At 49.0% G+C, this 14,448-nt stretch overlaps 1 protein-coding gene across 1 annotated transcript in view; it reads left to right on the top strand.

Moving 5' to 3' along the window:
- insrb (insulin receptor b) overlaps positions 1 to 14,448 on the top strand; it is an 80,363-nt gene that overhangs the window by 51,656 nt on the left and 14,259 nt on the right. Inside the window, exons 3-11 of the mRNA XM_085152899.1 lie at positions 1,761 to 1,969; positions 2,059 to 2,192; positions 8,191 to 8,330; positions 8,497 to 8,641; positions 11,522 to 11,736; positions 11,823 to 11,949; positions 12,067 to 12,317; positions 13,177 to 13,344; positions 13,418 to 13,616. Coding sequence (XP_085009025.1) covers positions 1,761 to 1,969; positions 2,059 to 2,192; positions 8,191 to 8,330; positions 8,497 to 8,641; positions 11,522 to 11,736; positions 11,823 to 11,949; positions 12,067 to 12,317; positions 13,177 to 13,344; positions 13,418 to 13,616 — 1,588 coding nt within the window. The remainder of the gene's footprint in view (positions 1 to 1,760; positions 1,970 to 2,058; positions 2,193 to 8,190; positions 8,331 to 8,496; positions 8,642 to 11,521; positions 11,737 to 11,822; positions 11,950 to 12,066; positions 12,318 to 13,176; positions 13,345 to 13,417; positions 13,617 to 14,448) is intronic.

Here is a 14,448-nt window from a genome sequence, read left to right as displayed (position 1 = left end):
ACGAAAGCAGGACAGGAACATGAGCTGAACCCGCCGGGACACGGTGAGGTGACCGAAGGGCTCGTCCGGTCGAGACGAGACGTGGACACGATATTTTTGACGTTTTACTGAACGGGCTCTGAATTAAGGGGAACTCTCTGCACCGTCTCTAACACCTGCTGAACTTTCAGGCTTAAAATACTGATCAATCTTCTTTTTCTGTCAATATTTTACTATGAAGACCAACTTCCAGCCTTCAGTTATTACTTCTCCACAGCTGAGGGCGATTTATTGGCGCTGTGGTGTGCCGATGATAAAAAGGTTGGTGGTCGGCGTAACGTGAGATCTAACGAGTCTGTGGTCAGAGACTGCTACAGTCAGACCTGACTGCTAATCTGATCACAGCTGACTCTTTCCCAATAGGTCCAAAAACTCTGGCGTGAGCCCGTGTCACATAGTGTTCAGCCTTTCAGCAATTAAGCCGGTTTCCTTGGCAACGCCGGCTGCTGCTGACCCTCGGGCGTGAACTGCTCAGGTGAAGTCGTCCAGTTTTCCAGCCTGAGCTGGTTTGTGCAGTCATGAAGTAAAGTGCATGCTTACTAATCACATGTTCAGTCCATCAAACTCAACACGTCACATACAAACACCCCCCCCCCCCCCCCCCCCCCCCCCCCCGCTCATTCAACCCCTCCCAGTATCCACTTGAATGCTGGGATGTCCGTGCCTGAAGAGCAGACGAGCCTTTGTAGCTTCTGTTAGGTGTGAGATGACAAAGTCAGTGGTGCAAACACCAGCGAGCAAACAAGGAAGTCCTCGTGTTTTGGGGGTTTTGACCTTTGTGTGGAGGTCAGATGTTTTCTAGAGGTGGGAATCACCATACATCCCACGATACGATATTATCACAGTACTTAACGCACGATACGATATTATTGCACTTTTTAAAAATATTTTGCGATATTCAGATTCTGTACATAAAGGTAAACTTTATCAATCATCATTTTCTCTAATATCAAAGTCTCACACTCAGTCTTTCTCTCATTTCAGTTTGATTGTTGACAAACTGAACGGTTTGTATTACAGTCTAGTCCAACTTAACTGAATCAACCATCTGGTACAATTATAGCTATTCTGAACTATGCAGTTTATGAAAACTATGCAGCCCCTTCAGCAACTGAAGAATTTGAAAGTAAATTAAAACAAAATATAATTTTACATTAAATAAAAGTTTTAAACTTAATTAAAATAAAACATGTCTTAAATTAAAATAAGTAAACTGTCATGTTTATTAAACACATTTGGACAGTGAAGGAATGTCAGGATTCTTGCTCAGAAAAAGGATCAACATGCTCTGAAGTCAGAGCACAAAAACCTTTTTGTAACAAAGTATCGATTTCTGCTGTCCCTGTATCCATACATTATTAGCAAACAAAATATCACCATGCTACACAGTATCCATTTTTCCCCCACCCCTAATGTTTTCCATCCTGTGTTCTTCCTTATGGCTGTGCACGCTCCTGTTATATATATATACGCACACCTGTTTATCGTTCACGTGTGTATAAACACCCGCATGCGGTTCACTCGCTGCTCTCAGATCAGTGCAGACCACAGCTCGGTGGCCATTGTGCTGTGATGTTTGGTGAGCAGTGAGAAATATCGCTGTCAGCGCAGCCTTGTGTTTGAGCTCGTCATAGCTGTCCGAACGGCGACGCCGGCGTATGAGGAGAATATGTATGAGCTCACATGTAACCGCCTCCCCTTTCTGCTCTTGTCTCCTTTAGTGTGCGTGGACAACTGTAAGCACAGCGCCTGCACCCCCCAGGGCCAGTGCTGCCACGACCAGTGCCTGGGCAGCTGCTCTGAGCCGGGGAACGCCAGCAGCTGCGTGGCCTGCAGGAACCTCCAGCACGGGAACGCCTGTGTAGAGAAATGTCCTCCCGGATACTTTATCTTCAGAGGGTGGCGCTGTGTCAGCTTCGCTTTCTGTCAGGTTGGTAATAATTGCCATTAATCAGCAGTTCATTAATAAACTCGTACACCAGTGTAATTACATTTCCCCCCCACTTGTTTTATACTCAGGACCTCCACAACCAGTGTAAGCAGACTCGGAAACAAAACCAGGACCGGGACTCGGGCTGCCATGAATACGTCATCCACAACGGCGCCTGTATCCCAGAGTGCCCATCCGGATATTCCAGTATAAATTCCACTACGTACGTCTGCTGACACACAAACCTGTCGTCACATGGTTGTAAATGTCACTCTGTGGTCACCGAACACATTCAGGAACATTTGCACAGAAGGGAACTTTACATTTGTTTGTTACACTCAATACGTTGTGTAGTGATGCAGGTAAGTCGCCGTCTGCTCCAGCTTCTCCTCGTGTTGCCTCTTAATTATCTAATAATTATAAGATCTAATCTTATCTATTAATTATCTTCTTAGTGCGTTCACTGGAAACCTGAGCTGGAGAGTCACAAACTCAGCAGCACGTCAAATAAAGGCAACATTTGCACGAGAAGTTAGCAAGCAGCGCTGAAGACACAGTTTCCATTTAGGCATCAGGCTACATGATTTCATATGCAAATTAGTCCTCTAATCTCAGCCGCTGTAAATACGTCCCCGGTCTGTTTTCACAGCCTCCGTCACATTTTGTTCTCGGTAATTACTCGGCTGCATCGGCGAAGGCTTCGGCACAACGCTGTCCAGAGAAGTTTATAAACTTTTAGTACGGAGATTATGTGTGTTTTTAATTTGCTTAAATGAGGTTTTATTTTGCGTGCAAAAAACACTTGAGAGCTTTGATTAGTCTGGAAACCACATATGAGGGTCCTGTGCTCCCAGTAATGTTTAAACAGTCTGTGCTGGTGAGCGCGTCTCCTCCAGTTTACATGTGAAGCAAAACACTCTGTGTGCATTTCAAAAAGGGTTTAAGAGTCAGTTTTATTCATAGATATATGTGTGTGTGTGTGTGTGTGTGTGTGTGTGTGCATGTAATATAAAAAAAAATGTTAATTCACAACAACTCTCCCCTTAACCCTTTAAGACCTACCATAGAACCAAGTGCGCCAGAGCTTATATTATATGTTTACATGCTGTGGAGCCATTTTTGGGAGCATTTCAAGTTGCTATACATCAATACAACCATTACAGCCTAAATTTTAATAATATGTCTGCATTAAGTACATAGTAATTACATAAATTGCAAAAAAGTGCAATAAACTACAAAAAAATTGAAAATCGTTTTTGTTTTTTTAACATATATTTCTAGTTAGAGAAATTTAAGAGGCTTATCCCTCAAAACTGTAAATACAAAAAAGTTGCACAAAATAGTTTCCCACCACAGGAAATTTATTTTGAGTGTCTTCATAGTTTTATTTTTGAAATACATCAATTTTTATACACTGCAGGAAAAACGAAAATAAATATTATAATGCAAATTTGCAAAAAAGCAGCATATGCATCAAAATAAACTATTTCCAGCAGTGCAATATGAGTCCTAAGCATCCCAGAAACCACACAGAAAGTCATAAAGTCAGAGATAACTTTTAAAAACACCAGTATAGGCTCATGAGGCCCTGATGGTAAAAAACTACATTTCCGCAAAATGACGTCACTTCCGGTTTCGGGCAGGTCATGGCGGACATGCGACAGTTCGCGCTGATGGACGTAGGAAGTGTTATGAACAGCTGATCGGATCGGCAAAGCGTGTTTCTGGAATATTATGTTTTTGTTGCTGCAAGTGCTTTTTATGCAGTTTTTGCAAAGTTATATGTGGAAGGAAACTGTGACCGAGGACAAGCTGATGGCATAAGATGTAAGTACAACTCCTCCGGTTTCATATGCAAAAAGAATTATTGCGCTAGCTCACGTGGTTGCAGAGCTACCGGGATTTAAAAATAGTTACACAAAACAGAGCGTGCTGCTCTGACCGGCTTTAAAGGGTTAAGACTCTTTATTTTGGAAGATCTTAGAAGACCTTAAAAAATGAAAACCACACAGCAGTGCCACGGTCATATACAGCCAGGAGACCGACTTCAATACAGGAGCAGAAAATTGAAGTCAGAGTAATGAGGAATATCACAAACTAATGACCACTTTTAATAAATGTATAGAAATACATGTAGCTGTACATAATTGTCTTTAACGTGAATTTCAGCTTTTACTGCGCCCCACCTGCAGTACCTTCGTGGCTCACCATGGGGCCGCAGCCCACACTTTGGTAATCACGGCGCTAAAAGCAAACTTGACGATATTGGAGCGTTAAAAAAACAACCCTATGAACAGGAAGAAGAAATCTCTGGTAGATCCAGGCTCGGGGAGCGGCGGCCGTCGCTGTGACCAACGTTAAATCTGCTCAGTCGTCTCTGTTATCCAGATATACTGAAGTCACACAGGAGAAGAATCAAAGGTCGAATCACCGGTTACAGTTTTCCACAGTGCACGTGTAACTTCATCTTATTGATGTCTTAAATGTGACGAGCTTTTAATAAAACGACGTCCGACCTGTTTACCTCACAGCTCTGTCTGCATGTGTGACGAGGCCGTGACCTTATTCAGCTTTCTACGTGAAGGAGGGAAGAACGTCCCGTCTCGTAGCTGTTGCTAAACACGGAGGACGCGTGTTTACATGCTTTCAGTGCATGTACATGCAGCCGAGGCAGCGAGGGCAACATGTTTGTCTCCGCAGCAGCTCGGAGAAATCCTCCCGCAGTCTGTCTGTGGCCGACGGCTATCGATAGACACGCGTCTCAGACGTAATTATTATTTATTGCAAAAAGGGTCGTCACCTAGCGTGAAGAAGAAGTAAAGTTTGCAGACAGATGGTTCAGACTGTTGAGGAAGTGGCGAGTGTGACAGAAAAAGCGGCGTTGGCTCCAACAGCAGCAGGTTGTGCGCTGCAGCCACAGGTGGCTGAATGATTGATGGTGTTTGTGTTTTTCTGGCGTACCTGCGTTTGTGCGCGTGCGTTTTGTGTTTATATATTTGCACGTGCGCAAACACGCGTTAGTGTTTATACGTGCAGAAGGTTCTGGCTCATTACCAGCAAAGTGTACAGACGGGTTACTTTTTCCAGGTGCAGACATGATGCTACAGAGAAGACGGCGTCATATTGTGTGTTTATTAGATAAACAATACCAACTAAGGCCTTTTAAAGCTTTTAGTACAAACAGCAGAAAAGGAAACAGCATTTAATCGCCACGCGCTTTAGAGAGAAATGCATCTCGCCAGCCTGCGGGGAGTATCGCGTGCTTAGACGGAAAAGAGCATCGCTGTAAATCTCAGTCACACACCCCGAGGCTTTAGGCCGAACGGCAGCCTTTATGTGCGCGTGTTGTTGTTTGCGTGCGTCCTTGCACATCGATGCATAATCCTGGGCAATACTTTCAGGCATGTCAAGAATGCCTTGGTTGTTATGTGAACTACACATAATGGAAATATTGGTCGGTCGCCAGGTGATGTCCACGGCCTCGAACGAGGCTCGATGTCCACGTCGTCATTGGGAATCTGTTGACAGCCTGTTTTGGTTATAATGAGACATGTGTCATCATCTGGCAGCAGCTCCAGACAGACACGAGCACGCCCCGCCACTGCTTTCACACGCCGTCCAACGTGAACATGGGCCACCCATCGGTTTGCATCATGATGTTTGTGCTGGCACTCTTAACAGACTGCTGAGTAGGAGCCCTGCATCGCTTTGGTGCCTCCAGCATTGTGCATGTGTGCATGTGTGCATGTGTGCATGTGTGCATGTGCAGCGCTGTTAGCATCTAAAGCAACAAAGACGTGAGAGGTGTTAGATATGATGGAAGCTGCCCTGTAATTCATTTTTCCAGGTAGATATTAGAATAGAATAGAATTCAACTTTATTGTCACATGCTCAGGTACAAGGCAACGAAATGCAGTTTGCATCCATCCAGAAGTGCTTTAGCCATGATATAGATATGTGAGTATATTACAGAAATGGGTCTATTATGGTATGTTATAGTGTACACGGTATGAAGTATGTTATAAATATGCTATAACTATAAGTATGTACAGGCAAATATGAAAAACTACAGAAATATGAACTATGCAGGTTATAAACAGCTGTAGAATTAAAGATTATCGTATGTACAGAATGATTATTTACACAGAATCGTACAGTAGTGCAGTTAAGATCAGTGAGATCTGTGGATGATTTCTACAGAGGCTATAAAGTGCTGGCGGTTGTGAGTGGTTGTTATTATCTTGTGTATTATGTTGTATTAAGAGAGATGTGAAGAAACGCTTCATAACTGTGTTTTTACTGCATCTTCATCCCCCTCTGCCAGTCTAAAAAGAGTTTCCTCTTTCCTGGATGTGACAGCGCAGTAGTGCTGCTGTGTGTGTGTGCGCACGCTCCAAACCAAACCCTCTGTTCTCGACGGTTCGGCGAGTCCGAGTCACAGAGTTCAGCCGGACGGATCAGCGCTGTCCCTTTAAGAGCTCCGGTTGGACGCCGCCTGTCTGCCTGTGTGTCTGTGTTTCTCACTACAACGACCCAAAACATTCTGTCTTTCTGCGCTGCAACTAGAGCGTTACTTCTGAGGAGCTGAATATACAATTTTCCATGTGGGAGAAAGAGACACAAAATATGCTTGGAGCTTTTCTTAAAAGTCACTGTTGTTCTGCAGAATTCATTACAGGGTATTTCCACTCACTCACAAGTCACAGAGAGGATGATTCGTCCACTGAGTGCGAGAAATGAGGAGCTTGGTAAGGTGGGCGATCTCCACGCAGCCGGGCGTGGAGATCGTTTGATCTGTCAGCGTACCTGTGGGGTGTTTCGTGCCACTGTGACTGTGGTAAATGGGGTCTTCATCACAGCCTGGCAGTCTGGGAGGGGTGGGGGCTTATTTTGGATAACTGCGTGTATGTGCGTTTGTGTTTCCTGCAGAAAGGGAATATAATAGGAGCTGCACAGAATTAAAGCAGGGTGAGCTTATGAATAGCAACACAACAGCTTCCTTTGTTGGCTGCTTCCTGGGCACAGGGGCTCCTTTAAAGACGTCCCCGGGGCCTGAGTTCGGCGATCGGTATCTTTTCTAATGATCCAGAGCAATCCCCCGCCCCGGCTGACGTGCACTCTACCTTTTTTAAGCAAACGTGAAAAACATAACTGAACATCCTCGATTCCCTCAAAATAGGAAATGGGGAAGTAAACATGGAGGCTTCCTTGCCCTTCAGCCAGTGTGCAGTGTGGCTAAAGCAGGTGGGGACATCGAGGGTGGAAATGAAAGCTGGATTCTGCTCTTTTGAGCGTGCATCAAGAAAAAGAAACGGTGCTCATTTGTGAATGGAGCAGCACGTACCCGACTACTCGCTGCACATGCCAGGCCTTTTGTGAATGGTTTTCTTGAAGGGCGCTATCAAGGCCTCATCGCCGCGTGCATGCATATGATTACGTGCAAAAGCACGTTTGCAGTGCTTGTTTCTTTTCACTGTGACATTTTTTGCATTAAAACTAACGGCAGAACATTAATCCTGTTAAATAAACCGTTTTATTTTGGAGGTTATTAAATCGTTTGAGAGAATTATAGAGATTCACATACGTGCAGCAGCTTATTGAGCGCATGTTTGATTCACCACCGTCACTTCCATTAAAACCATTAAAAACAGATATATATGATTATATAAAGTATGCCCCACCAATACACCGATATATTGGTTGGAGGTCAATACTGATATTGACAGATTTTAACCACCACATTTCCGTTTTAGCCTTTAACGTGGACGTCTGTGGGGATTGACTCATTCTTGGAGCCTGCCTCAAGTGGACATGAGAGGAACTGCAGTTTTAGACACTTGAATGTTGGCTCGTGTTTGTTTTCTGATTTCCGTTGGACAAAGGGAGAAGAAGCAGCAGCTATAACAGAGCAGATGGATGTCTGCCCATGTAGATAGTCTTAATAGACCTCAGAAAAACTCAGCTGAACAGATTCGTCCTTGTTGTTTAAAACTGCGATGTCATCGCCGGCTCCGACCCACGGCGCTCCGCTATGTCACCGAGCATTCCTGCCTCATTCCAGTTCTGATAACTGCACGCAGACATTTAAGGCATTTTCTGTTTTGTTTGCTTTAACCGAAGGCGTTTCTCTGCAGCGTCCACGTTGAAGTCCTGACCTTCAGCTAGTCTCGCACACAAAGCTCGTTCATTAGGATTTTGATGTTGTGTGTTTCTCTGTGCAGGCTGACTTGCTCACGGTGTGCCGGCTTGTGTCCTAAAGAGTGTGTGGGAAACAAGACCATCGACTCGGTAACGTCGGCCCAGGCTTTGAGGGGGTGCACCATTCTTAAAGGCAACATGATCATCAAGATCCGAGGAGGCAGTGAGTACCACTTCCTGTTTCTCTCTCCGTGCCGCCTTCTTGTCCATTACTTGGGTTTCTTGAGTTTTTCCCCCCTTTGTTGAAACTTTTTGAGCCTTTGTCTGTATATACCTGACCTCTGTCTGCTCTCATCAGCTGTTTATGTGATGAACCGTCTTCTTTATAGATAACATAGCAGCCGAACTGGAGGCGAGTTTGGGTCAGATTGAAGAGATCACAGGCTACCTGACCATCCGCAGAGCCTACGCCCTCGTCTCGCTCTCGTTCCTCCGCAAACTACGAGTCATCAGGGGGGAGCAGCTCGAGGCAGAGTAAGTCTCCTCTCCTCTCCTCTCCTCTCCTCTCCTCCCCTCGCCTCTTGTCTCCTCTCCTCTTGTCTCTCGTCTCCTCTCCTCTCCTCTCGTCTCCTCTCCTCTCCTCTTGTCTCCTCTCCTCTCCTCTTGTCTCCTCTCCTCTTGTCTCCTCTCCTCTTGTCTCCTCTCCTCTTGTCTCCTCTCCTCTCCTCTCGTCTCATCTCCTCTCCTCTCGTCTTGTCTCCTCTCCTCTCCTCTTGTCTCCTCTCCTCTTGTCTCCTCTCCTCTTGTCTCCTCTCGTCTCGTCTCCTCTCCTCTCGTCTTGTCTCCTCTCCTCTCCTCTTGTCTCCTCTCCTCTCGTCCCGTCTCGTCTCCTCTTGTCTCCTCTCCTCTCCTCTCGTCTCCTCTCCTCTTGTCTCCTCTCCTCTTGTCTCCTCTCCTCTCCTCTCCTCTTGTCTCCTCTCCTCTTGTCTCCTCCCCTCCCCTCCCCTGTCCTCTCGTCTCCTCTCCTCCCCTCTCCTCTCGTCTCCTCTCCTCTTGTCTCCTCTCCTCTTGTCTCCTCCCCTCCCCTCCCCTCTCCTCTCGTCTCCTCTCCTCCCCTCTCCTCTTGTCTCCTCTCCTCTCGTCTCGTCTTGTCTCCTCCCCTCTCCTCTCCTCTCCTCTCCTCTCCTCTCCTCTCGTCTCGTCTTGTCTCCTCCCCTCTCCTCTCCTCTCCTCTCCTCTCCTCTCGTCTCGTCTCGTCTCCTCTCCTCTTGTCTCCTCCCCTCTCCTCTCCTCCCCTCTCCTCTTGTCTCCTCTCCTCTCCTCTCCTCTCCTCTTGTCTCCTCCCCTCCCCTCCCCTCCCCTCTCCTCTCGTCTCCTGTCCTCTCGTCTCCTCTCCTCCCCTCTCCTCTTGTCTCATCTTGTCTCTCGTCTCCTCTCCTCTCCTCCCCCCTCGTCTCCTCTCGTCTCGTCTCGTCTCCTCTCCTCTCCTCTCGTCTCCTCCCCTCTCCTCTCCTCCCCTCTCAGCTCCTGTCCTCTCGTCTCCTCTCCTCTCATCTCCTCTTGTCTCCTCCCCTCCCCTCTCGTCTCCTCTCCTCTCCTCCCCTCTCCTCTCGTCTCTTCTCCTCCCCTCCCCTCCCCTCTCGTCTCCTCTCCTCCCCTCCCCTCTCGTCTCCTCTCGTCTCCTCTCCTCCCCTCTCCTCTCCTCTTGTCTCCTCTCCTCCCCTCTCCTCCCCTCCCCTCTCGTCTCGTCTCCTCTCGTCTCCTCTCCTCTTGTCTCCTCTCGTCTCCTCTCCTCTTGTCTCCTCTCCTCTCGTCTCCTCTCCTCTTGTCTCCTCTCGTCTCCTCTCCTCTTGTCTCCTCTCCTCCCCTCCCCTCCCCTCTCCTCTCGTCTCCTGTCCTCTTGTCTCCTCTCCTCTCGTCTCCTCCCCTCCCCTCCCCTCCCCTCCCCTCCCCTCTCCTCTCGTCTCCTGTCCTCTCCTCTCCTCTCCTCCCCCCTCGTCTCCTCTCGTCTCCTCTCCTCTCGTCTCCTCCCCTCTCCTCTCTTCCCCTCTCCTCTCAGCTCCTGTCCTCTCGTCTCCTCTCCTCTCCTCCCCCCTCGTCTCCTCTCCTCTCCTCTCGTCTCCTCCCCTCTCGTCTCCTCCCCTCTCCTCTCAGCTCCTATCCTCTCGTCTCCTCTCCTCTCATCTCCTCTTGTCTCCTCTCCTCCCCTCTCCTCTCGTCTCCTCTCCTCTCGTCTCCTCTCCTCTCCTCCCCTCTCAGCTCCTGTCCTCCCCTCTCCTCCCCTCTCGTCTCCTCTCCTCCCCTCTCCTCTCCTCCCCTCTCCTCTCCTCTTGTCTCCTCTCCTCTCCTCTCGTCTCCTCCCCTCTCCTCCCCTCCCCTCTCCTCTCCTCCCCTCCCCTCTCCTCTCAGCTCCTGTCCTCTCGTCTCCTCTCGTCTCCTCTCCTCTCCTCTCCTCTCCTCTCCTCTTGTCTCCTCTCGTCTCCTCTCCTCCCCTCTCCTCTCCTCTCGTCTCCTCCCCTCTCCTCCCCTCCCCTCTCCTCTCCTCCCCTCCCCTCTCCTCTCAGCTCCTGTCCTCTCGTCTCCTCTCCTCTCCTCTCCTCTCCTCTCCTCTCCTCTTGTCTCCTCTCGTCTCCTCCCCTCTTCTCTCGTCTCCTCTCGTCTCCTCTCGTCTCCTCCCCTCTCCTCTCCTCTTGTCTCCTCTCGTCTCCTCTCCTCCCCTCTCCTCTCCTCTCGTCTCCTCTCCTCTCCTCTCCTCTCGTCTCCTCCCCTCTCCTCCCCTCCCCTCCCCTCTTGTCTCCTCTCCTCTTGTCTCCTCTTCTCTCGTCTCCTCTCGTCTCCTCTCCTCTCCTCCCCTCTCCTCTCCTCTTGTCTCCTCTCGTCTCCTCTCCTCCCCTCTCCTCTCCTCTTGTCTCCTCTCCTCTCCTCTCGTCTCCTCTCCTCTCGTCTCCTCCCCTCTCCTCTCCTCTCCTCCCCTCTCCTCTCCTCTTGTCTCCTCTCGTCTCCTCTCCTCCCCTCTCCTCCCCTCTCCTCTCCTCCCCTCTCCTCTCGTCTCCTCCCCTCTCCTCCCCTCCCCTCCCCTCTCGTCTCCTCTCGTCTCCTCCCCTCTCCTCTCCTCTCCTCTCGTCTCCTCCCCTCTCCTCCCCTCCCCTCCCCTCTCGTCTCCTCTCCTCTCCTCCCCCCTCGTCTCATCTCCTCTCGTCTCCTCTCCTCTGCTCTTCTCTCGTCTCGTCTCCTCTCCTCTCCTCTCCTCTCGTCTCCTCCCCTCTCCTCTTGTCTCATCTTGTCTCTCGTCTCCTCTCCTCTCCTTCCCCCTCGTCTCCTCTCCTCTCGTCTCCTCTCCTCTCCTCTTCTCCCCTCCCCTCTCGTCTCCTCTCCTCGCTGTGATTGATCTTTCTGATGTCCGATCTCTTTCAGTGCCTATGCCTTCTACGCGCTGGACAACCAGAACCTCCGTGAGCTTTGGGATTGGTCCAAGCACAATCTGACCATCCTGCGTGGTCGCACGTTCTTCCACTACAACTCTAAGCTTTGCATGTCTGAAATCCGAAAGATGGAGACGGTGACTGGAACCCGGGATCGAAACCAAAAGAACGACATCGCTTTACGCAACAACGGGGAGCAAGCTTCCTGTAAGAGGACCAGAACACGAGACTGGGACTGCCTTGTTTTTGGGATTGGTCTGACGTGAACGTGATTATTGTGTTTGGTCCTTTAGGTGAGACGAAGCTGCTGAACTTCACTCTGATAAAGACCAAGTCGAATATGATCATGCTGAAGTGGGAGCCGTTCTGGCCAGCAGACTTTAGGGACCTGCTGGGATTCATGGTTCTCTACAAAGAGGCGTAAGTAAATCATTGCTCCGCGTACAGACGAGGACACACAAAAACACTTCACTCTTCAGTCCGTATGACACACGGATGCCTAACAATGTTGGGTCGTTTTCGCTCCATGTGCAACAGGCCGTATAAGAACGTCACCGAGTTCGATGGACAGGACGCCTGCGGCTCTAACAGCTGGGTGATCGCCGACGTCGACCCGCCGCCTCGTTCCACGGAGGGAAAGAAGGCAGACGACCCGGGGTACCTGATCCGACCGTTGAAGCCCTGGACCCAGTACGCCATCATGGTCAAAACGCAGCTGTCTGCGTCTGATGAGCACCAGGTCCACGGAGCCAAGACCGAGATCATCTACGTTCAGACGGATGCTTCCAGTGAGTAAACTGAAACAATTTTGGGACCTTGCTCACGTTTGGATGAACCTTCCTTGATGAAGGGAGGTTCATTTCTTTATATTTTGTTTCCAAGTTGCTCGACTTTATTGTAACCTTTTGAAGTGGTCTTGAGCAGGCTCTCTGAAGGTCTGTCAAAGTTTTCCTTTTCATTTGTGCAGTTTGTCCCTGATCATTTTTATTTGTTTAAACCTCTTAACACTGACCATGAACCACGAATCATCGGAGCATAAAAGGAACCAAACCAGACGACTTAGCAAAGAGCCGCTTTTCAATTGTGCCTGTAGACACTCTGTTACCTGCAGCAAAAACACATTTCTTTAGTTGAATCTGTAAAAAATGCCAAACATAAGCCGCCTGACAGGCAGAAAATAATCTGTTTGAACCTCAAACTGATTCCAAAAGAGCTATTAGCCTTCACGGCATGCAGCTTATCCTTAAAGTGAGGAAAATAGAAGAACAAAGGAGAAAGTGGCAGGAAAACAAACTGTTTACAGCACACGAGCAGCATCTGAAAGTCAAGAAACAGGAAAATAATCTGGGAAGGCTGCGACGCAGGAAGATGCATCTGTCCCTTCAGCTGATCCATCTGGTCTCAGTGGAGGGTGGACTGCACTGTGCTGAGGAAGGTGTTTAAACAAATATCGACTTTTAAGCTCGTTAGAATCGTGCAAACTGTTATGTTTGGTGTTTCCATGGATGTTTGCATATTTAATAAATCGTTGGACCTATTTTATTTTCCTAACAAGGTAAAAAGAAGAAGAATGGAGCCTCTAGACTCCAGTCTGATGGAGCTAAAGTCCTTGTGATGCACTTACATGTTGTTCTCTGTCCCCGTCAGAACCCTCTGTTCCTCTGGACCCCATCTCCTCCTCCAACTCCTCCTCTCAGATCATCCTGAAGTGGAAACCGCCCACCAGTCCCAATGGCAACATCACCCACTACCGGGTGGTCTGTCGAAAGCAGGCGGAGGACAGCGACCTGTACAAATTCGACTACTGCTTACAAGGTTGCAGTTTAAATGGTTTGCCCTCTTCAGTCATTTGAGGGGCTTCCCCTGACAGCTGTGTTTTCCCGTCCAGGAATGAAAGTGCCGTCTCGCATCCCGACCCACCTGGACAGCGAGGACGAGCACAAGTGGAACCAAACAGATGAGCCCACCTCGGGCGGCAGGTGCTGCGCCTGCCCCAAGACGGACAGCCAGCTGAAGAAGGAGCAGGAGGAGATAGAGTACCGCAAGACCTTCGAGAACTACCTACACAACGAAGTCTTTGAGAGCAGGTACGAGAGCAGGTTCACTCCCAGCATCTGAACATGCGACGATGCCTCGGCTGCGTCGCATGTTTAAATTCTTATTTCGGAAAATAAAAACTTAAATAGAGACGCCAACACCTAAATTAAAGGCACTTTAAGTTTAATTCGTGTTCCTGGAACCGCTTAATGCCCTCGAGTTTTGCAGAAATGTAACAAATTTGCGACAAAAGGAGCTGCTTGTCTCGTTTGTTTCTCTTCGTGACCGGAGTTAAACCGATCACGCAGCCTTGGTGTGAGTCTCCAACGCATCTGTGCCACTTCTGTGTCCTCCACCACTGTGTGTGGTTTTTATATCCTCTCCTCTCGTCTCCTTTGTCTCCTCTCCTCTCGTCTCCTTTGTCTCCTCTCCTCTTGTCTCCTCTCGTCTCCTCTCCTCTTGTCTCCTCTCCTCTTGTCTCCTCTCGTCTCCTCTCCTCTTGTCTCCTCTCCTCTCGTCTCCTCTCCTCTCGTCTCCTCTCCTCTTGTCTCCTCTCCTCTTGTCTCCTCTCGTCTCCTCTCCTCTTGTCTCCTCTCCTCTCGTCTCCTCTCCTCTCGTCTCCTCTCCTCCCCTCTCCTCTTGTCTCCTCTCCTCTTGTCTCCTCTTGTCTCCTCTCCTCTTGTCTCCTCCCCTCTCCTCTCCTCTTGTCTCCTCTCCTCTTGTCTCCTCTCGTCTCCTCTCCTCTTGTCTCCTCTCCTCTCGTCTCCTCTCCTCTCGTCTCCTCTCCTCTTGTCTCCTCTCCTCTTGTCTCCTCTCGTCTCCTCTCCTCTTGTCTCCTCTCCTCTCGTCTCCTCTCCTCTCGTCTCCTCTCCTCCCCTCTCC

This window comes from Neolamprologus multifasciatus, chromosome 23 (assembly GCF_963576455.1).
Source record: "Neolamprologus multifasciatus chromosome 23, fNeoMul1.2, whole genome shotgun sequence".
NCBI classification, from domain to species: Eukaryota; Metazoa; Chordata; class Actinopteri; order Cichliformes; family Cichlidae; genus Neolamprologus; species Neolamprologus multifasciatus.
This window is presented reverse-complemented; position numbering and strand designations above follow the sequence as displayed.